The sequence below is a fragment of the Tachysurus fulvidraco genome, chromosome 17 (genome assembly GCF_022655615.1).
Source record: "Tachysurus fulvidraco isolate hzauxx_2018 chromosome 17, HZAU_PFXX_2.0, whole genome shotgun sequence".
Lineage (NCBI taxonomy): Eukaryota > Metazoa > Chordata > Actinopteri > Siluriformes > Bagridae > Tachysurus > Tachysurus fulvidraco.
In genome coordinates this window covers 20,642,628-20,665,872 of record NC_062534.1, presented here as the reverse complement: position 1 = coordinate 20,665,872, position 23,245 = coordinate 20,642,628, and the positions used below count along the sequence as shown (strand labels likewise).

The 23,245-nt window shown below is 40.7% G+C and overlaps 2 protein-coding genes across 2 annotated transcripts in view; both read left to right on the top strand.

The window, feature by feature from the left end:
- The first annotated feature begins 674 nt into the window (after positions 1-674).
- Positions 675-15,881, top strand: cry2 (cryptochrome circadian regulator 2). The gene is made up of 12 exons (XM_027135752.2): positions 675-980; positions 2,078-2,186; positions 4,129-4,271; positions 5,990-6,174; positions 6,616-6,704; positions 6,826-6,966; positions 7,178-7,489; positions 7,626-7,777; positions 10,999-11,201; positions 11,811-11,888; positions 13,222-13,462; positions 15,044-15,881. Exons 1-11 carry the CDS (start codon positions 823-825, stop codon positions 13,452-13,454), a joined length of 1,803 nt encoding a protein of 600 aa, XP_026991553.2. The 5' UTR covers positions 675-822; the 3' UTR covers positions 13,455-13,462; positions 15,044-15,881.
- Positions 15,882-18,326: 2,445 nt separating this feature from the next.
- Positions 18,327-23,245, top strand: part of mapk8ip1a (mitogen-activated protein kinase 8 interacting protein 1a) — a 23,951-nt gene continuing 19,032 nt past the window's right edge. Inside the window, exons 1-2 of the mRNA XM_027135212.2 lie at positions 18,327-18,472; positions 20,267-20,378. Coding sequence (XP_026991013.1) covers positions 18,402-18,472; positions 20,267-20,378 — 183 coding nt within the window. The 5' untranslated portion in view covers positions 18,327-18,401. The remainder of the gene's footprint in view (positions 18,473-20,266; positions 20,379-23,245) is intronic.

The following is a 23,245-nucleotide window of genomic DNA, read 5'->3' as shown; positions in this document are numbered from 1 at the left end:
CTGTTTTTCTGCACAACCATTTTTTGCACTATGACACTTTAATTCTGGACTTGCACAGCACAGAGCCACTTTATACACACCATACTGCACATGGACACTTTAAAAAACCATACACATTTATGTATATACATATATTTTTCACATATGTTTTCATGTTTTAGATGCGAAAACATGTTTAGTTTGTGCGTTTTATTTATCTACCTCCTTTTGGTTTTAATTGTATCCTTAATTCCATTCCATGATTGATTTATCGATTTATTGATTGATTTATTGATTGATCGATCGATCGATCAAAAACACACAAATACATATGATTCATAAACAAAGTTCGGTTTTATCACTTGTAGCATTATGACAATGCGGGGTTTTATTTTCGAAGTTAAACATTGTTATTTACAAGAACACCACAGGAACGTGAAGCTGACACGTGCGGAGAGTCCAAAGTCTGCATCCCTTAACGTGCTCACCTTCTTATTTGAATATTCTGCGCACGTGCTGCTTTACCGGCCAATGAGAGCGCGGAGAAAGTGGGCAAGCCGTGTTACGTCAGCATCCCGAGTTATCGGCCGTATCCCAAACCGCATCCTATTTTATAACCGAGGCACCTACGCACAAGGCGAAGTCGTTATACCGTTGCCTGCACCGAAGTGCACTAGGATAGGGATAGGACGGCGTTTGAGATTGAACCAAAACGTGAGCTGGAACTTCATGAGAGCTGCACAGACACACAGAAGCGAGCGGGTTGGAGAAAGTGTCAATTATTGACTGGTGATCAGATTCGAAACGATTGTGTTTGTGTTCGGATGGATTAAGCTTGTGATCATGGTGGTGAATTCGGTGCACTGGTTCCGAAAAGGGCTTCGACTTCATGATAATCCCGCGTTACAGGAGGCGTTAAATGGCGCGGACACCGCGCGATGTGTTTATGTTTTGGATCCGTGGTTCGCTGGAGCTGCAAACGTCGGTGTCAACCGCTGGAGGTGAGCTGCTTTATCGGCTACACACACACAAGCTTCCCTCAGCAGCTAACGGCTAGCAGCTAACGGCTAACACACACCTCCAGTCTGCTAAACAAAACTATAACGAATCATTAACTCTTTTCGAAAAGATTGTGCTAGAATATTGTGTTTCATGCTCCGTTTGCTGTATTAATAAAAATAAATCATACATATAGTCTTAAAAAAACGGTTATGTAAAAATGTAAATTATTTCTCATAATTTATTAATTTAAATAATTTGGATTAAAACAAAACCACAGCAACTAATTAAATATATATATATATCTTATCTTATTTTATATATATATATATATATATATATATATATATATATATATATATATATATATATATCCTAAATTTATTGATTTACCTTATATAAATAAGTCGACATGCGTCACTAACCGGTTAGGAATAAGACACTAGCATAACTATATAACAACAACAACGTTTGGTCGTGTCTCAAATCGCGTACTGTTTTTTTTTTTTTTAACAAAAGTGCGCTTGACGCGAGCCAAATCTTCAGGTCGATGACACACTCAGAAGTGCCCGGATGTTTAAACACTTCGCGCACTACAAAGGATGTTTTTGGAACACGACCGCACGTGTCTGAGGTAGTCGTGCTGTTTATTACAGGTACTACTTGTTTAATGTCGGCGTTTTAGTCTCACGTTGACTACTGAGAACACAAAAGTGACGATTAAAGCTTTATAGCTTTGCGTCCTAACCTGATCGCTGTTATTCTCTTTTATTTTATTAAACACAACGCTGTCAAATAAATACTGGTTCGTGTTTTTATGGAAGCTTTGAAAGTAGTTCCGGCTGCGAGGCGAATCACAGCATCGTATCAATGCGTTTTGTTTTGCATAAATTCATTTAAGAGTTTTTTTTAAATAAATAATTGTAAAGTTTTCTGAGTGGACATGTTTATAAAATAATAAATTTCAGAGTGGTATTTATTAATAATAATAATAATAATAATAATATACATGAGGCTGCACCAGATAATCACCGATTATAACACACCTGATGTAATTTTTAAACATATTTTTAATCCATGTTGTTTTTAAACTCTACAGATTTCTGTTGGAGTCATTAGAAGATCTGGATACGAGTTTAAGGAAATTAAATTCGAGGCTGTTTGTGGTGCGAGGGCAGCCCGCTGATGTGTTTCCCAGACTGTTCAAGGTGCGTTTGTGATTGTTTTTTTGCCTCTCTCCAACCCTAATGTAACTTCTCATTAATTTTTAATAACATATTTATCCTGATCAGGGCTGTGTTGGTGCCAGAGGCTGTCCCGAAAACATACACATTTTTTTGCTGTTCTGTTATCAAAAATTAAAAATGCATTAAAAAATGTTTTTTGTGTTTCCTGTCTGTCGGCGTTTTACCGATTATAATAGCGTGTGTGATGATGCCTTAAAAAAAACTATGGAATACGTTTTGGTGTATCGCAAAATAAATCTGCCTTTGAGCTGTTTTCCGTTCATACTTTTGTGTAGATCACAAATTTTGTACCTTTTGCCTGTATGGAATTCTGTCTTGTGGCCTTTCAGTTTTATTGTTGTATGTGCGTTCGCTCAGACTCTTTCAGTTCGATTTCATTTATTTGTATAGCGCTTTTAAACAATTCACATTGTCTCAAAGCAGCTTTACAGACGCATAGAAACAGAATAAAATAAAAAAAATTAAAGTTTAAATTTAAGTTACTATATACCTATAACGTTTATCCCAAATGATCAAGTCGGAGGCGTCGACGTCAAGGAAAAAGTCCCTGAGAGGATACGAGGAAGAAACCTTGAGTGGAACCAGATTCAGAAGGGAACTACTTTCTTGTTTGGGTGACATAAAGATTGACTCGATACTCTGTGCTTTGTCATCAGTAGCATGTTCGGGTTCGGCAGATCAGGAGACGCAGATTTTATATCGGGCCTGTTAGTTTGTAGTCGTAGCGGAGAAGTAGGTTCAGGTTTCTTTAGTTTAACTCCTGGCTGTAACAAAGGACCACAAAATCATTAGAGCTTCATATCAGCAAATACACAAACCACAGATATGAGACAAAACATGTATTTGTTTACTAGCTGGACATTCTGTTATCATTCAGCTTTCCTCTGTGCTGGATTTCCTTCATGAGGGATTTTTTTGGATTGATTCAGTTGATCAACCTCTTGTTATGTCTGAAGGCACTTTCTTTCGACTGCAGACTAATTTGTGTTTTTAGAAATGCAAGTTACCATCATTTTTTTTTCTTCCTTTTCTTTATCTGGAAAAAATCTGGTGGTAAATAACATAATCAAATTTGTTCGAGGTATTAAGATCTTTCATGAAGCCAGAATAATAATAGCCAAAGTCCAGCTGTTAAACAAACACAGTTGGTGTATTTTGTGTGTTTGATTTTGTTTATTTGCTATGAAGTATAAAAGCTGGATGAAGATTCTCTGAGTGTAATGATTATAACTTGTGCCAGTGGTTATTACTGTATGCACAAAATGGTTAAATAATGAGGAAAAAGAAATGAAGCATTTTAGGTTAACAAGAAATTGGAACATGTCCAAGGAGACGACCATGAAAACCGATGCTTTACTAGTTTAGCTAATAATAATCAGTCTTTATGATGATTACATGTGATTATTATATCCCATGCATGTCCGTGGGGTTTAAGTCGCTCTCTGTCATGCCTACATCGGTAGAGACCCGGGTGCATCCAACCACCATGTCACTGATTGTTTTTAAATTAGAGCAAACCCTCTGTTTTCTCTTTCTCACACTGCCATGTATCAAACTGGACCAATTCAGTGACCAATCAGACTTGAGAATTCAGGCATACTGAAGTATAAAGAACAGTTTGTTTGCTACCAATTAATACATGAAGGAGCTTTAAGTTGCTTAATTGTTTTAATTGTCCTACTAGTGTCAAGACTTGTTTTACTAAACCTATAGTTGTCTTCATCTTAATGAGATCTCTCTCTCTCTCTCTCTCTCTCTCCTTCTCTTGCTCTCTCTCTCTCTCTTCTTCTCTTGCTCTCTCTCTACTTCTCTTGCTCTCTCTTTCTCTCTCTCTTTCTTGCTCTCTTTCTTTTTCTCTTTCTCTCTCTCCCTTGCTCTCTCTCTCGGTCTCCCTCTCTCTCAGGAGTGGAACGTGACTCGCCTGACGTTTGAGTATGACTCTGAGCCTTACGGTAAGGACCGGGATGGAGCCATCATTAAAATGGCCCAGGAGTTCGGCGTGGAGACGATCGTGAGGCACTCGCACACACTCTACAACCCGGACAGGTGTGTAACGATACTCACAACGTGAAACGTTTGTTGCATAAACATTTGTTCGGTGTGCCTTTCTTCTATCTACACTATGTGGTGTAAATATCGACAGAGAAAATAAGCACGTGGACGTCATATTTTTCTTTGAAACGCTGTTGTGGACATTGCCTTATTATTTCTATACACTGAGATCTCCATAGTCCACATGATTTGGCCTGTGAAGACGAACGTCTCCATACAGTAAGTGTGATATCAACATGTTTTCAGTGAAGGCAAATCATCGACAGCGAGCTGTGAAGCACTCGGTAAACTGAGCCACGGTGTAAAGTCAGCCGGGAATAACAAATACCAATCTGTCAGATTGTATAACTGTGGTGTGTCGAGACTCTCCCAGTGAAAGGAAAAAGTCCTAAAGAGTGCCAGCACGCCTGACTGCGAGCCATCACTCTTATATAAACGGGATCGGTGTGTTTAATACGTGCCCTGCATGCGGACCAGCACGGAGCCAGAGAGCCTGGGTGAGGTGCGTGCGCGCGCACAGTGTCTGACGCTCTGCCTCCTCTGTTGGTGGATAAGTGTAACTGCAGGTCACACTGAGCACCATGTGCAGTGCTGAGTGACAGGCTCTCGGTCACAGCGTGGAGCAGCGAGACAGAATGACAAGCAGCACTGAAATGCCGTGTACGTACTGTGCACATGCTCCAGCTGCATGCAAGCGCCTCGCACTCCACACACACGCGCAGCAGCCTCCTGACTCCAAACCACACAAAGGAAATTATACGATGGACCAGAGAGGGCTGTTGCATAAGATCAGGCTTCAAAATAAAGAAAGAAAGTAGCCTTTGGGTTTGTGGGAGCTATAAGTGAGAGAGATACAGGATCTGTCAGCTGACGTGACGAGCCACATTCAGTGACCAGTTCAGACATGTAAACTGGGAACGGAAAAAACGCCCGTACTTACTGTATAAAAGTCACACATGCTAGTAAAATCCTGACTCCTAATGATTCAGACAAATTAAGAACCAAATCTCTTTACTGCATTTTAAACGGACAGAAAACAGCTTTTTATTTTAGATGTTCTATATCGAAGTCTATTTCTTTGTAGAACATTGAAATAACTGCCTTTAATCTATAATGATAATATTTAAATAACAATTGGGTTATGATTAAACACTAAAGTCCATCCTACTGGCTAATGGGTTTTTTGTTGTTGTTTTTTCTAAAAATCTGTCATTTTGTAGTCTTTTGTAGAGGAAGTTGTGGCCTAATAAGGGGAAGTCGTGGCCTAATGGTTAGAGAGTTTGACTCATAACCCTAAGGTTGTGGGTTCGAGTCTCGGGCCGGCAATACCACGACTGAGGTGCCCTTGAGCAAGGCACCGAACTCCCCCAACTGCTCCACGGGCGCCGCAGCATAAATGGCTGCCAACTGCTCCGGTTGTGTGTTCACGGTGTGTGTATGTGTGTTCACGGTGTGTGTGTGTTCACTGCTGTGTGTGTGCACTTTGGATGGGTTAAATGCAGAGAAACATACTTCGCTGCATGTCACGTCACGTCATGTCCCGTCTTTTAGCTCATTAGATACATTTTGAAAACATCCCTAAAAAGTCGCTGGAACGTGTTGTGTTTGGTCGGAGAGTTTCCGAACAAATGCGACTACAAACATTCATTCGTTCAGTTCATTTCACGGAGACACTTGAAATTAATAAAACATTCTCTGATCGTTATATTCAGGATCATAGAGATGAACAACAACAACCCGCCGCTCACATTCAAGCGCTTTCAGGCCATCGTGAGCCGCCTCGAGCTGCCCAAGAAGCCGCTGCCCACCATCACGCCTGAGCAGATGGCCAACTGCAGCATGCAGGTCTCAGAAAACCACGACAGGCATTACAGCGTTCCCTCGCTGGAGGAGCTGGGTAAGGTTTCCTTTACACATGCTTCTTGCTTTAACACAAATAATGTATGCAGTTTGTTCATCGTTCATTCGATGATGGAAATTTTAGAGCCATTAGCAACAAAAGACCTCCTTATAGATGTATACAGTCAACCTCCAGAGTGCATGAGCTCATATTTAGCACGAAAAGGGTTGCATAAGTGCTGTATAGATGCCTCCATTTGCGTTTCAGCCTCGTACCGGAAACCAATCCGCTCCCAGCTTCAAAACGTTTGTTATTTGACCATTTATTTGCTGTTCTCGATATACCGTGACAGTCAGAGTCCGTACATCACATGTAGATCGAAACGCGGCGATCGGAAGAAAAGCGTCGATATGAAAACGCAAGCAAACATTTTAAACCGTCAGTATTCGGCGTACCGATCACCGATGATGTACGTTTGTGTGTTTTTGTCTACATCAGGGTTTAAAACTCATGGTGTGGGTCTGCCAGTTTGGAGAGGTGGTGAAACCGAAGCTCTGGAGAGACTCAATAAACATCTGGATAGAAAGGTGAATCCCAACAAACACCTTATTCAAAACTATTGCTTTATTTATATGAAGCCAGTTGCACCTTTTTAAACCATCGTGCCTTCATCCAGTCATTGCGTTTGTTCGTATGCGTGTGATTTAGGCATGGGTGGCCAATTTTGAGCGTCCTCGAATCAAGGCCCACTCTCTGTTTGCCAGCCCCACCGGTCTGAGTCCGTACCTCTGCTTCGGCTGCCTGTCGTCTCGAGTGCTTTATTACCACTTACGTGAACTCTATATGAAGGTCAGTGTCTGGTCGAGGTGAAGGAAACATTTAGCTGAATAACAACGATGTGACTTTCTAGCACGATGACGTCGTTATTGTTAACACAGGCTCTGAGGGTAGCGCCGGCTGTAAGGCGAAACAAATGCTCGTTGTAAAACGTTATCACCTCTGTAATAACTGACGTGATGATGATGATGATGATGATGATGGTCATATTCTTTCTTCTCAGCTGCGTAGACGTTCCAGCCCTCCACTCTCTCTGTTCAGGCAGCTGCTGTGGCGTGAGTTCTTCTACACTGCAGCTACTAACAGCCCCAGCTTCGATCGCATGGAGGGAAACCCCATCTGCGTGCAGATCCCTTGGGACCGGAACCCCGAAGCGTTGGCCAAGTGGGCCGAAGGCAAGACGGGTTTCCCCTGGATCGACGCCATCATGCGCCAGCTGAGGCAGGAGGGCTGGATCCACCACCTAGCACGCCATGCCGTGGCCTGCTTCCTCACCCGGGGAGACCTGTGGATTAGCTGGGAGAGCGGCATGAAGGTACAACTTTCACAGCTGATGTCTGGAAGTAGAGTAAGGTAGAGCAAGACTTCTAGATATGATACGGTGTAAAACCGAAGACCCAGCGCTGAATGTGTTATTGAGGATCCGCTTGTGGTTTTTTCATCATGTACAGGTGTTTGAGGAGCTGTTGCTGGATGCTGACTGGAGCGTGAATGCTGGAAGCTGGATGTGGCTTTCCTGCAGCGCGTTCTTCCAGCAGTTCTTCCACTGCTACTGTCCAGTGGGCTTCGGACGCCGCATCGACCCGAGCGGAGACTATATACGGTAACGCAAAAGACTTTTTTCAATTCTTCACGATCGGAGAACATGTGGAGGTTTAGTCAATCAGTCTACGATTTATTTATTTATTTACCAAGTATTTCTGTCACAAAATAAATATTTGACCAAACCTAGAATTGTAGTTATGACATCTAGTCAGACTGACAGACCGACTGACTGACTGATGGACGGACGAAAGTGTAAGTGAAAGGGAGGGCACCTCAGTCGTGGTATTGCCGGCCCGAGACTCGAACCCACAAACTCTAGGGTTAGGAGTCAAGACTTCCCCACAGTAGTTAGACAATAGTAGACGTTGCAATATATAATCTTTGAGATTTTCCCCTACAATAATTGTAGTCTAATTAAGACCAGAAAAGTTCTCGCCTCTTAGAGACCTTATAGTACGAGTCACAGGAGGAGGAAATGAAGTAATGAGACCGGAGCCGAATTCTTGCTTTCTGAAAAAAAAACTGCATTACTTTAGAAAATAAAATATAGATATATTTAGGAAAAATTGGTCTGGATGGATGGAAGGATGGATGGATGGATTTTTATTTTATGTAAGTGGAAATTTAAAAGGATGTTGATTATTATACACATCTCAGTAGCTTACATTATGGCTCTGACTCTTTCCGCGACCTTCCATGCAAATCGCGGCGAATTAACCTGTTATCGCACACGAACGATCGGACGAAATTGTATACAAAACAAAAAGTGATACAGCTCCCACATACTTTAACACACAGGGGTGAGCCTGGTCTCATTGGAAAGAAGTGATTCTCTAGTTTCAGATACAAGTGTCAGATTGATTCTAGGCCTTACTGACACAAAGTTACAGAGGCTAGAATGGAAAATTTTGATTTTCGCCTGAGGTTTTTAATTTATCTTATTTCTCTGGAACATGTTAGGTAACATTTAACACCTGAGGGTCATAGCCACATGTCTTGGCTTTCACCAAAAAAAAATCAAGTCAAAAGACCCAAAAATGGCTTCAATAAAACTATTTTTCTACGGACATGTCCATCCGGTCATGTGTTTCTTGTTTACTTGTTTACTGTATAACTTTGAATTAAAAGACTGCATGCTCAGTTTAAATGGCCAAAAACAAGCACAGCCTCTCTCTCTACTATTCTGCTGTGTAAAGAGGCCTGTAACCTGACACCCTGAGCTGTGAGAGTGTGAAAAGTTCAAGGATTGCGCAATAAACCCATCGCGCACGATTTTCGCGCAGAAGCCAGCATTAGAGAGGCGGGTCGTGGCATACCGTTGGAATCGTCTTCTTATTGGCTAAAGAGCTGTATAGGTCCCGGCCAATTTCATTGCTATTGGAAGGAGTAATTGTCAGTCAAAGGCGGGTTCCCAAAAATGATGTCTGACCTCATTGGCTTCTCAGCCGTCTATCTCTGCAATACAAGCACCGATTGGCTTAAGTGAGGGCTTGTTTGATTCGTTGCGCCCTGGGCTATAAATATGACGTAAATTTAGAATTTTTGAATACCCCAATGAGAAGTTAGAGCCGAAACAAAGATGGTGGCGCACCACTGTTTCCAATTTTTCGGAATATTTGCGGCGCGACCAAAGCGTTTTGGATTAAAAGGCTTACAGATTTCAGTTCCTTGGACCTGTGTGGATTTTTGTGGAATATTTGTTTTGGAATATATTACCCCAGTGAAGAAAGGGATGCGTCTAAAGGTAAGGAAAAACTGGTCTAGCGCCACCTAGGTCAGTTTTCTCCCAAAAATTTTTTCTAAGAGTATGACGGCTATGAATCATATTATGCTTTGTGCGTGGGCTTAAAAAAATATTGAGAGTATAAACTTTACTAGAAACATAAGTTTTTTCGTGTTTTTAGAGGATTTAATGCTTAAAAGTTACAATGAAATTATGCAGCTTCAGCCCCTAGCGGTAGTGTTCCACAGGTGGAACGGTGTTCAATAACAAGGCTTTCCGTCTTGTTCTTTTATTCACACGTTATAAAAAGAGCACAAATTAAAAATAGCACTTTACTAATAATAATCATTCGGCTCTATAATTCTGTTCCCACTAATCAGCTCATGACCTCCATCACACCCTCCCAGAAAACTGCGTCATGAACGTGACCTGGCACCAGGGGGCAGTGTGTGGAATCAGAGACGTTTATTAGAAGCTTCTCAGGAAACATGACCAAAGTTTAACAGCAGGATGTGGAGCTCCAGATCTGAGTCATGTCGACAAAGTTCAGCTATGTGTTCTAAATAACACCGAGACCAATTTACATCCTTTTCTATATCAAGGCTCCTCATAATGTGTAACCATGGCAACGGTCATTATGTTGTTAGTTATGCTTGATGTGTGTTCCATGTAGTGATCACGGTTATACTAAATGGGACTAAAGCTAGGAGTGGTTTATATGCCAAGTGACAGGAAATGTTTTTTATTAAAAAAATGTATATGGAAATAAAATGTAACCATGGTAACAGTCAATTCTGGATGTGAAAGAAGTAAGAAAACAGTATAAAAGGGTTTGGTGTTTTGCATCGCTAATTAATAATATACAGGGCAAGGGTTTTTTATTTTATTATTATTTATTTTATTTTTTTATTTAATTTAATTTTGTGGGGGGTGTGGGGGTTGTTTTGTTTGTTTTTCTAATGGGTTTGTTATTGGCAGCTTATTATTATTATAATTATCATCGTTACTTGTCTTACATTAGACACTCGCCTCACCGTTTTCTTACAGTCTGGTGGACATCCAAGGAATTTAGCTAGCTAATGTTCGTCGTACAGTTTCTCCGAACCTGTCCGAATCAAACAAAAGAAAAGTCATTGGAACCACAGCGGAGTCGAGACTTTCTGTCGCTGTAAATGCTCGATAGTTAAAGACTAGTTAACATCACTATAATATTTTTACATTTACAGCATGTGACAGACGCCCTTATCCAGAGCGACGTACATAAGAGCTTAAATCTCTAACACTGAATACATTAATGCTGGCTCACTAGGTTACATACTTAAGATACCATGAGTTTAAAACATTTGTTCAAAGTTACAAATAAAAAGTGTCAGGTTGGTGTGTTTGTTTGTTTGTTTGTTTGTTTATTTATTTATTTAAAGTGGGTCTTCAACCGCCGCTTGAAAATAGCCAGTGATTCAGATGTCCGGACCTCCAATAGCAATTCTACTTTCTAGGATTTTCTTGTTCATAAAATTGGAACCTCTTTTTGTTCTCATTTTTAATACACCGCACAGGAGATATATTCCCGAGCTAAAGGACTACCCGAGCCGTTACATCTACGAGCCGTGGAATACGCCGGAGTCGATTCAGAAGGCAGTAAACTGCATCGTGGGAGTCGATTATCCCAAACCCATGTTAAACCATGCAGAGAGCAGTCGCCTCAACATCGAGAGGATGAAGCAGGTTTATCAGCAGCTCTCACACTACAGAGGCCTTAGTGAGTCTTTCTCTTTTTCTCTCTCTCTCTCTCTCACACACACACACAGACACACTGCAGTGGACTTATATCAGCATTCATCTTTCCTCGTTCGGAACATTTTTGATGGAACACATCCGTGCAGTGTCAAGTATTGTTACAACACACTAATGCTTCATTTTGAAGGCCTTTTTAGGTTGTTGTTTTGTTTTGTTTTGTTTTTTTGTACTGACCCTTTAAACCTTCATGTACATGCTGCCATTTTTTTCTGTAAAATGAAATGAGGTTGATATAAAAGGATGTCGGTGATGATGAATTTACTGCCTTACACAAGGAGCCTTTTTAGCTTCATACTTTTATTGCTAATGGAGTCATTACTCAGGTTTTAGGAGGTGTTTTGACCTACATTAACACAGGGAATTAGATAATGGTGCTTTTAAGTGTTTAAGTCTAACCTTCACTTAGGGCTTTGCTATTTAAACTCGAGGCCTGAGACTCACTGCTTACGAGTGAACTCGAGCGAACCAGTTGTTTCCTAGATATTCTGTGAGACTTTGTGTAAATCTGAAAGACTTAAAAATGATAGAATTAGTGAGATAATGCAGCTTTATGTATCTGGTAATCCATCAGGTCTGCTCGCATCAGTGCCCACCATTCAGGAGGAGGCAGAGCCATCGATGTCAGACGACTCTCAGGCCAGCAGCAGTGGTAAAAAAAAGAACACACACACACACACACACACCGAAGCCTTTTGTGCATACAGGGTTTCATTTCTTTACTATGCTGGTCAAGTCAAGAAGCTTTTTCTTTTCATTTCTCATAACTATACACATCTGGTGCAGTACACAGTAAAATGAAACACTGTTCCTCCAGGAACTTGGTGCTACAGGAAACACAGAAATACGTACACAAAACTGTACTACATTAAGTACAAACATCCGCAAGACAATACAGTTTAATACTTCACTAGGAAAAGTGCAGCACCGACAAATTCACGGTTTTGTTATAAGTGCTAAGACTTTAAGTAGGAAAAATAAAGGACTTCACGACGGGTGTTAACGCACTACACTGGAAACGCCAAAACTCAAGTTCAGTCAGGACCACTATGTAAATGAAGGTTAGCGAGCATACAGTTAGTGTTGGCGGGATGGTATCTGTTCTGGGAGAATTTTCCCATGTCTGTGCGCATGCATGGACGGGGCGGGGAGGCAGCACTGGGGAATGAATAGACCCCTCATTACAGCTCAGAATCAGAACCGAAATTGCGCGAGGTGCGAATTTTTTACGTGAAGAATTTAATCGGCGCTGGCGACTGGTTTGGCTGGAGGAGTCGGGGACGGAGGAGGGTGTTGGATCGCAGCAGCCGCGATGCGTAGGTGCACTCGAAGGTGAGGATTTAAAGGAGGGAAATTACGGACGTCGTGCTGGATTGGTGCGCCTTGTGGACAGCTGATTAGCAGCTGATGCAGCTTACTGCGTGGCCTGCCTGAACTAACGCGATGTTTGATTAAAGCACTCTGACACTGTAGCCTCCAAATGTACCAACCAGGTTACGGTTTAAGTTGAAATAAACACAGGTTAGTAACATTAACTCATTATCTACAGAGCATCAGAGCCTTCTAAATGGATTCTGTAATGTCCGCTAATCTTGCTAGGGATGACTGAAAACACACTGAGTAAGGAAATCACACTCAGCAAAAGAAGCGCGTCATGAATTTGAATACTTTCTCCGTGTCAGAAAACATACTGATCGTTGTGTATAAAAATTCAGAGTGAAAACAATAAATATTTAAATATTATGTTTATCGAGTTTTATTAAGAAACGTCTCCTCATGGAAAAATTCATCTCATTAGACATGTTTTGTTGATGTAATATGATGATGTACTTATTCAATAGACCTTTATTTGTCACCTTCCATTAGTTTTATTTAGCCAGCCATAAGAGTGAATGATTAGATGCCTTTCTGTAGAAGGAGTGAAGAAGTGATAGAGTTATAGAGTTGTATTTGTGCATGTAGTCATCAGAATCCTTTTTATATAGGTGCCATCTCAGCGACCCGTCAGCCACAGCCTCAGTGTGAACACCAGCCATCCCAAACCAACCTCAACCCTGATCCAGACCTGGACCCCGATCCCGAACCTTCAGCATCGTCCGCTCCTGCAGCCATGAGAAAGCGAGGTCGCTCCTCTGAACCCCAAAACTCCCAGAATCCTAAAATGCAGCACACCAGCCAGACTAAAGCCGAGCAGCTTCACACTGACACCAAGCAGTGACCAAGCAGGTGATGAAGCACTTACAACAGTGTGCATTCATTCATTCATTTATTCATTTATTTATTTGGTTGGTTAGTTAGTTTTTATGTTTTTGAGATCAGGGTTCTAATGTATATTTCTAATATTTAGCCAGTTTATGAATATTATTCAGGTGATAATTCGACATGTTACTCTCACCTGTGAAGGTATTTCAGTTTACACGGAGTTGTGGTATAAAACTGTCAGGGTAACGTAATCAGACTTCTGTATTGTCAGTGCATCAAATTCTCCCTTATCTGTTCAGTGTTGGTTTGTTCTGGTTTTACTGTTATTACCACCTTTGTACATTGTCACATGGTTAGCATGTGTTGTGTACATGGGACTAAGCCAAATATACAGAGGCCACACCTCCTTCACTGAGACTGACACATACAGAGGCCACACCTCCTTCACTGAGACTGACACATACAGAGGCCACACCTCCTTCACTGAGACTGAGATAGAGACCACCTCCTTCACTGAGACTCATACTGAGGCCACACCTCCTTCACCGAGACTGACTGATACAGAGGCCACACCTCCTTCACTGAGACTGACAGATACAGAGACCACACCTCCTTCACTGAGACTGACACATACAGAGGCCACACCTCCTTCACTGAGACTGAGATAGAGACCACCTCCTTCACTGAGACTCATACTGAGGCCACACCTCCTTCACTGAGACTCGTACAGAGGCCACACCTCCTTCACTGAGACTGACTGATACAGAGGCCACACCTCCTTCACTGAGACTCACACATACAGAGAGGCCACACCTCCTTCACTGAAACTGACAGATACGCAGGCCACAACTCCTTCACTAAGACTGACAGAGACCACACCTCCTTCACTGAGACACATACAGAGGCCACACCTCCTTCACTGAGACACACAGAGGCCACACCTCCTTCACTGAGACACACAGAGGCCACACCTCCTTCACTGAGACACACAGAGGCCACACCTCCTTCACTGAGACTCACACAGAGGCCACACCTCCTTCACTGAGACTCACACAGAGGCCACACCTCCTTCACTGAGACTCATACAGAGGCCACACCTCCTTCACTGAGACTCATACAGAGGCCACACCTCCTTCACTGAGACTCATACAGAGGCCACACCTCCTTCACTGAGACTCATACAGAGGCCACACCTCCTTCACTGAGACTCATACAGAGGCCACACCTCCTTCACTGAGACTCATACAGAGGCCACACCTCCTTCACTGAGACTCATACAGAGGCCACACCTCCTTCATGGAAAATGTTAGCTACAGATGTTACACTGATATTAATCTTTATATTAATCTTTATAAAAAGCTTTTGCTTTATGTTTATGTTCTGTAAAGCTGCTTTGAGACAAATTTGAATTGAAATTGAATCGATAAACAGATTCATTTTCACCCGGTCAATAACTCAACACACAGATCACCATCATCTCAAAATGAATATCAAGCCGAACGCACCGATGAGCGAAACTTTACACCCCTTCACACAAATGCACTGCACTGTTACTTGACTGATCATCTCTGTAACATGTATTTTACTTTCTTATTCTCCTTACAGATGAAATCAAAAAAGAAGACGATTCTCCGCAACAACACCACCACCAATACAGGAAATAAATTCAGCACTTACAAGTACAATCTGAGAGGATATATATATAAAAAATAAGACGTGACACTAAGACTGCAGTATGTTAGGGTTTGGCACAGCCAGAGCTTCAGCACATCCTGTTCTGTAGACGTGCTACACTTTAAATAGAGCTTTAATAGCATCCATATTTAGTCTGGCTGTGCTTCGATCAACGTTTAACACCATACAGCTAGTATCTACCCTCGGATCCTAAACCGACAAATTCACACTTCTGTTAATAAAGTTGTTCTTTGGTGCACTGACTAAAGAAGAGCTTTATCAGTGTTGTTTTTTATATATATATATATAAGTTATAGTATAATTCTAATTTCTTAAAAGCAGCCTAATAAAGACGCGTAGACACAGTCGACGCTTGCGGAACGTACAATCAGCAGCATGGAGGAATTTTATTCTTTCCTTATCTTATTTTAACATCCGTGTTGAGTAATATCAGTGTTTGTTTTTTATGTCATTTTTACGCAGCGAAGCTGTTCCCATCATCCGAATCTCTTAGTGAAAGGACGTTAGCGTCGTTCTCGTTAAGAGCGACTACATTCCGCATTAACGTGCACATTTACATGCTTTAGGTCCCCCCCCCCCCAAGCTAAATTTATATTTATTGTATAGAAAGAGTTTATTTAGGTGCAAGTTGTAAAAGTACTGCAGGGACGACGAGCAGGCGTGCACGTGTCGTGCGCTCTCGTCTTCGTGTGAGGATGGCTGGGGGATGTGTCTTTACTGTAGAAATAAATAAACACTTTGGACACAATTACATTGAGTGAGTTTTATTTTACTCTGATTACTAAATGTTGATTGATGATTACTTATTGAATGTTAAACCCATGTACATGACATTTAATTATGACAGACAAGTCTGTCTTTTTTTTTTTTGTCTGAAAGTCTGTCTGATCAGCAGATTGTGATTAGGTTTTTTGTCCACTAGAGGGCGACATTGCTTTTCATATGAAGCATAACCTCGCCCTTCTCTCACAAGCCTTCACTGGTTCAGCTATACAATAAAATATTTCCTTTCTCTGTCAGACAAAAAGGCTGCTTTAATATTATACAAAGGTGGAGTTTCAACAGCTGCATTTATTTACATTATATAATCATTAAGACTGAGGTTGGAGGTGGATTGGATGGGAATTTTTATCTCATTTCTAATTTCTTTATTGCTGAATATGTCTGAAGGTCAGGACTCCTAATTCACCAGCTCCAATAAATAAATAAATAAAATATATTTATATTGTAGGATGGTTTTCTCAGCTCCGAGTTCAGCAAGCGACATAAAATCTTCCTGCTCATGGCATCATCAAATCACTGCATCAGCAGTAAACAAGTATTTACTTTAAGTATCTTTCAATCTACAGGAATTAGAATACAATACAAATAATGACACTAACTGAACAGGTATGATCTTAGGCACCTGTGGGGGGGTTTTCCAGCTTAACTTCAGCTCAAATGCTCAGAGGTTGAAAACTGAGTCATTACATGTCTGTGCTCTGGCATCCTACAGCATGTATTTCTGTAATATTTGCAGTCTGTGTATAAAAGGTCACATAATCCTCGACCAGGCTGCTTCCCTGCAGGTAATGAGACACTTTTAATGATAATGTAGGGTCAAATGTCACATGTAGAGAAGGAGCTGTGCTACACGCATTGTAACCTGCCTGTCTAATTCAAGTAACACACACACACACTACTACTACTACTACTACTTCTTTAGTATACTGGCTATTTAATAATTGTTGATAGTAAAAAAAAAATGTGGCTTTCTTTTTGGTCATGGGCTGACCTGCAGTAAGAAATAAAACACTGTAAATCCTGTAATCGAAAACAATCAATAATATGTGTTAAAATTGACCCCAAACTTTTATTTTCTAATAAGTGAACGTCCACAAGTTTCCAACAAATCCAACAATGTCTATATATGTAAATGTAAATGAATATTTCTCTAATTTAACATGACACTTTATACTTTAATCCTTTCATAGTTACATTTAAAAAATGGAAGTTTGTGTTATTACAAACATTACAGCGTAATTAATAACGCTCCTTCATTGAAGACGTTGGAGAACTTGTCTGACAGTTTCAAAACACTCACAGGGAAGACAACGAATTAGGAACTTTATTGAAATTCTAGTGAAATAAAATTGCAAAATAGAGACGTATCGAGAGTTAATCGTCTCAAACCTTCTGTCCGATCGGAATCCACAGCACTGTGGTTTAACACGCTTTGGCCTTTTGTTCAAAATGTGCTGTGTTTGTGCTGAAGTGGAAGTGTGTGTTAGTGCTGGTTCATGAGCTCTGCGAGATCTAATGAGGTGATAACGCATCTAAAAGCCGTCGTACTCAGGTGGAGGTCCATGTGCAGAACGATAAATACATCATCGTCTTTCTTCCTCACCTCTCTGGGGATCTTAATAGAGTTACATAGGATAGTAGTTAAAGGGGCGGTTTGTGAGTTTGAGCCCTTACGTTAAGTGTGAGAGGAATCGTTATTGTAAATAGAAATAAGATAAACAATAAGAAATGCAACATGGTGATTGAGGCTGATATAGGGAAATAAAATGAACTATTCCTGCTATTTAATAATAATAATAATAATAATAAGATTATGGACCTTAATTATGGTTGAAGTGGTTGCGTTTCCTTTAATGTGTTCCAGGTCCTTAGTAATTGTTAATAAAGTCTTTTATGAATCATTGTAGTAGTTAGTAATTTCATATGCTCTAAAAGGCAGTTCTACACTCTGGGTGTGGCCGTGTGTTTATTTTCAGTGCTTATCAATGCCATCGATTACACTAGTCATTTCTTTCCCTGTGCTACTGGACCGAGTGTTCAAAATGTGCGTTGTAGAGGAGGAGGAGGAGGAGGAGGAGGAAGAAACCTGAGCCGCATCGATCCACACCATCAGTCAGATCAGCGGCAGGCCTTTTAAAAGAACCCTGCCTCATTCTCCGCCTCTTTCTCCATCCACTGCTGACTTTAATTGACCCTGGGAAGGACACACACACACAACCACACACACACACACACACACACACACACACACACACACACACACACAAACGGGGAGCGTCCATGCTTCAGTATGAAACTGCTTAGGAGACTGTACGACGTGCTCTTTTTTAGTGACTTGTCTTTGCTGCTGTAGGATTCCCCAGGAATGAACTAGGACCACATAAGTGTGTGTGTGTGTGTGTGTGTGTGTGTGTGTGTGTGTGTGTGTGTGTGTGTGTGTGTGTGTGTGTGTGTGTGATTATTGCCTGGTCTCATTTCACCCCAGATGGTGCTCTGCTTGGTCATGGACTCCAGGGAGGATGGAGATGCCTGGATGGAGGAGCAGTGGGAGAAATGGTACTGCACACACACACACACACACACACACACACACACACACACACACACACACACACAGGGCCTACACTAAAAAAAAAGTGTAGAAAAGGTTTTCTACACTGACAGTATGTTCTCCTGGTTTATGTGTGATTGCTAACAATATCTACTAGATAGAAATTCTACTAGTAGAAATGTAGTTCTACTGGTAGCTTTTTTATTAGTTTGGCACAAGATATATCTGCTTTTTCTTACTGCACGTGAAATCTTTGGGTTCAACGCGAAGGTTTAAAGGCTTTGCCGTGGCATTCTAAACTTTACTGACCTCAGAACAGTGTGAAGAGTGCAGAAATAGTGTAACTTACTAGGATGAAGTTCTCCCAGATCAGGTGGATGAGACAGTACAGCAGACAGTTGGGCGACGCACAGGGATGCACGATACGCACGATACGCACGTACGTTATATCACAAAAGGAATTAGGGCAAAGCAAATGCTTTTTAATAATAAATATTTAATAGATTTTTATATAGAGAGAGAAATAGTTTTTAGTTGCTTGTTATTAAGATTTCATTTTATCAATAATTTCAATCATTTTGCTCGTATTTTTCCGTCCTTCGTTTCATTTGCACGTTCATTTATTTTTAATGTATTTATATAAAAGTATTCTTTATTTTACTTGGAATTTATTACAGGTCCACATGCAATATGGTGATTTGATTTGATCTGATTACGATCATTGTAAATTCTGTCACCAGAAACTTTCCAGACAATTTAAAAGCCACACATCTGTCAGGATTTTCAATTTCTCCGTCAGAGTCTTGAAGTGACAAGGAAGTGTTTCACATGGTCTTTTTTGAGACGTGACGCTCCTCTGCCGATGCACTGTGTTGTGAAACGTGCAAAAAATCTAAGCATCAACATTATTATTAGATTTTTTTTGTGTTTTTTTTTGCATTTTATGATGTAACTGGGTGTTATAATGAGGTGGAACTAAATTGTCTGAAATGTAGGAAAAATGCTCCAGTTTTATGAAACAAAATGTCTGCATGAAATGTGTGCAGTGGAGAAGCTAATGAAGGTCCCGCCCAGGGCGTCAGTCAGTCAGTCAGTCGTTGGGGTTGTGTTTTCGTACAAAACCTACATTATTGTGAACAAAACCTGACTTTAAGAATATATAAGAAATATGTGAGAATGCAGCGTTTTCTCGCTCTCTTTAATACGTGTATACTGTAGTTACTCATCGTTTGTGTGATTTTTATAATAACAAAATGATCGTTTTTTTCCTCAGAGTGCGTATGTGATAATGGGACCATTAGAGTCATATTCAGCTTGGCTGATTGTTGCACTAATGCATGTGAGGTTACTCAGATCTGGAGACTGAACATTACTGTAGCTGAACCTCGCTCATATCACGTTAAGAGACAAAATTGACTTTGAGTTGTCATCTTATATGATGTTTTAGGTCCCAGGATGCTTTGGACCGTGATGCACCTAGACAGTAGGTTATAAATCTGAGCCCTGATATTGCACGAAGATTTAAATTTACAGATCCGTTTATAGTTATCTTATTTATACACCTGTGCAATTGACAGTGACAAATTCATGTCTGTTGGGAATCTTTTCGTTCTCCATCATCGTTCGGAAAAGCAAAGACACAAGTGGTTATTGCATAAGACTTGTAATTCTGGAAAAAGTATTGCTTGTAAGTTATATGAACTTTAAACATTATTTTAAATAATTATTGTAATATTTGTGTGTGTGTGTGTGTGTGTGTGTGTGTGTGTGTGTGTGTGTGTGTGTGTGTGTGTGTGTAGGCTCACTCATGACATGAGTCTGGATGAGTATGAAGACGATGACCTGTCTGAGGTGACGGAGATCACGGATGAGAATGCTGGCCTTCTGAGCCACCGTGAATTTGATATTCAGGTAAAACTCACCTACCAAAATTAGAGAATTACTGAATTACCCCATACGTGGGGCAAGTCGTGGCCTAATGGTTAGAGAGTCTGACTCGTAACCCGAAGGTTGTGGGTTCGAGTCTCGGGCCGGCCACGACTGAGGTGCCCTTGAGCAAGGCACCGAATCCCCCCAACTGCTCCCCGTACGCCGCAGCATAAATGGCTGCCCACTGCTCCGGGTGTGTGTTCACGGTGTGTGTGTGTGTTCACTGCTGTGTGTGTGTGTGCACTTTGGATGGGTCAAATGCAGAGAACGAATTTTGAGTATGGGTCACCGTACTTAGCCATATGTCACGTCACTTACGTTAACTTGCTTAGATTATATTATCCAGCTATGTGCTTAGAGTTGTTATAGCGTCTATTCTGGATTGTAAAAGAAAAGATGTGTGTAGGCAGCAGTTGAGGTGTGGAAATGTATGAGATCTAGAGGGGGTTGTGCCAAAGAAAGATTTATATAAGGTTGAACGTTATTGGCATCTCATCATGGCGAGTGATCGGCTGTGATCAATATCTCGTACTGCCGTGCGTCACTGTGATGATCAGCGATGGCTATGACGATGAAAACGTCAAACACCAATCTGACAAAACATGTCTTTAGACCGGGGGAGGAAACCGGAGCACCTCGATGAAAAGCTTAGAGCACAGGAAAAGTGACTTAGACCAACTCTGCTACCTTGTTCAGTGTATGCCACGTTTATCCAATTCTTTTGAGTCAAGTCAAAAAAAAAAAGTATAGATGTAAGATGTGACAAGACACGTGACATGCTGTTAAAAGGCCAGCTTTTCAATTCTGATTTAATTTTTGTTTTGTTTTGATATGAATCTGTCAGAGAGTGTGTTTGAGAGAGAGAGAGAGAGAGAGAGAGAGAGAGAGAGAGAGAGAGAGAGAGAGAGAGAGAGAGAGAGAGAGAGAGAGAAGATATGGATGGACGGATGGATGAACGGAGAGAAAGACATAAATCTGAACAGACAGACTGATAGTTATACAAGCAGATAGGCATGCGGATAGAAAGAGAGAGGGACAGACAGACAGACAGACAGTATGTGTTTGTATTTATATATGAATATATACAGAATTTTAGAGAGATAAGACATGAACAGGCAGAGACATGGAGACTAAAATAATAACAAATACTGTATATGGACTGCCTGTTAGGTAAACAGATCGAGAGATAGACAGACAGATAGACAGACACGGTAAAGGAAAAAGGCAAACCAACATTTGGTCAGAAAGAACGAGAGATAGAAAGACAGACACACAAACATACAAAGTAGGAAAAACTAGACAGGATGGAAAGAAAGACAAATACATAAACAACAAGGGACAGGTGAATATATGTGCAGCCAGAGAGACAAATAAACAGATAGATTGATAGACAGATGTATAGAGGGCTGACAGACAGACAGATTTATGCATGGGCATATGTTTGGATGGACATGTGGATAGATAAACAGACAAAGATACGCAGAGAATCAAACGGATGGATGGAAAGTAGGATGGATGGATGGATGGATGGATGAATGGATGGATGAGACAAACATTAAATGGTCGAGTGGGACAGATAGACAAAGAGAGATAGATGGACGGGTTGATTCATAAATTGACAGACTGATACATAGATAGATGGACAAATGGATGGACAGACAGAAAGACTGATAAACACACTTTATCAGACCAACTGATAGAAACATGTCAGACAAACGAGCAGAGGATCAGAAGGACAACTGGACAGAAAGACTGGCATAGTATCACAGACAGGCCGAGAGATATGCATAGACATAACGAAATCTCCATAGACGGTCAAATAAACTTCCTTTTACTGATGGATGTATTCTGCTATGACATGACATCACATCACACACTGCACATTTTGGTGGAGAAAATGGAGCAGGTGATGGAGCAGGTGGGATTTTATTTAGCCACACTTTAAATCTCACACATCACATAATTACAGCATCATACTAATGACACTTAGAAACTTTCTAAAGTCGCATGTTAGCCTGTTTTATCGCGCGTTTGCGTTACGGTACTGAAAGAGTACAGTCTCGTTGTGCAGAGCTTCACATTCTGTTGTCCCCTGCAGGGAAAATGTTTTTTTTGTGGGTCATCTGATTCTCCTCGGAGGAGCTTGCTGGTTTCCGGCTTCCTGTCTTAGTGAATGCAGAGCCGGTCCTCCTCTCACTCGAGTGTGTGTGAGGAGAAGTGGCTGTGGCAGATGTGCTGTTTTCAGAGAGCGCCAAAGCCATTGATGAGCTTTAATCACAAACGTTAATGAAGGAAGTTGAGCTCAGAGTCAGACGAATGGGACCAGGCCCGAGACGTCAGAGAATTCACAAACATGCACAGTTAGCATTATAGCATCTGTGTTATCGCACATATAACGAACTTTCTTTTATGTTTGCCTGGATAAAGCTATGATGACATCACAAGATACAATTTGGTCCTAATTTGCGCTAAATTTCAAAAACCTCCATTGATTTTGTGTATATTACTGGAGACATCCATGATATCGTAGAGACACTGTTTTAATGCTATAAAACATTTTCATCTTTAATTCTAATTATTAATCTACAGTGCTGTTGAATTCTGAAGTATAGATCCCAGGTTTATATTCATTCTAACACTGTATTGTTTCTATAGCAACAAAGTTTTCACTTAAAATTTGTATTGTTAATGAACAAATTTTTGAAAGTCATATTTTATTAAATAATAGGTTCTAAGCTTTGGTGTGAAAACAGTAACAGAAATTTTCTTCCTCGCATATTACATACTCATAACCATAGTCAATAGTTTTTATTCTAGATTATAATTATTATAAAAAAAGATGATTGTAA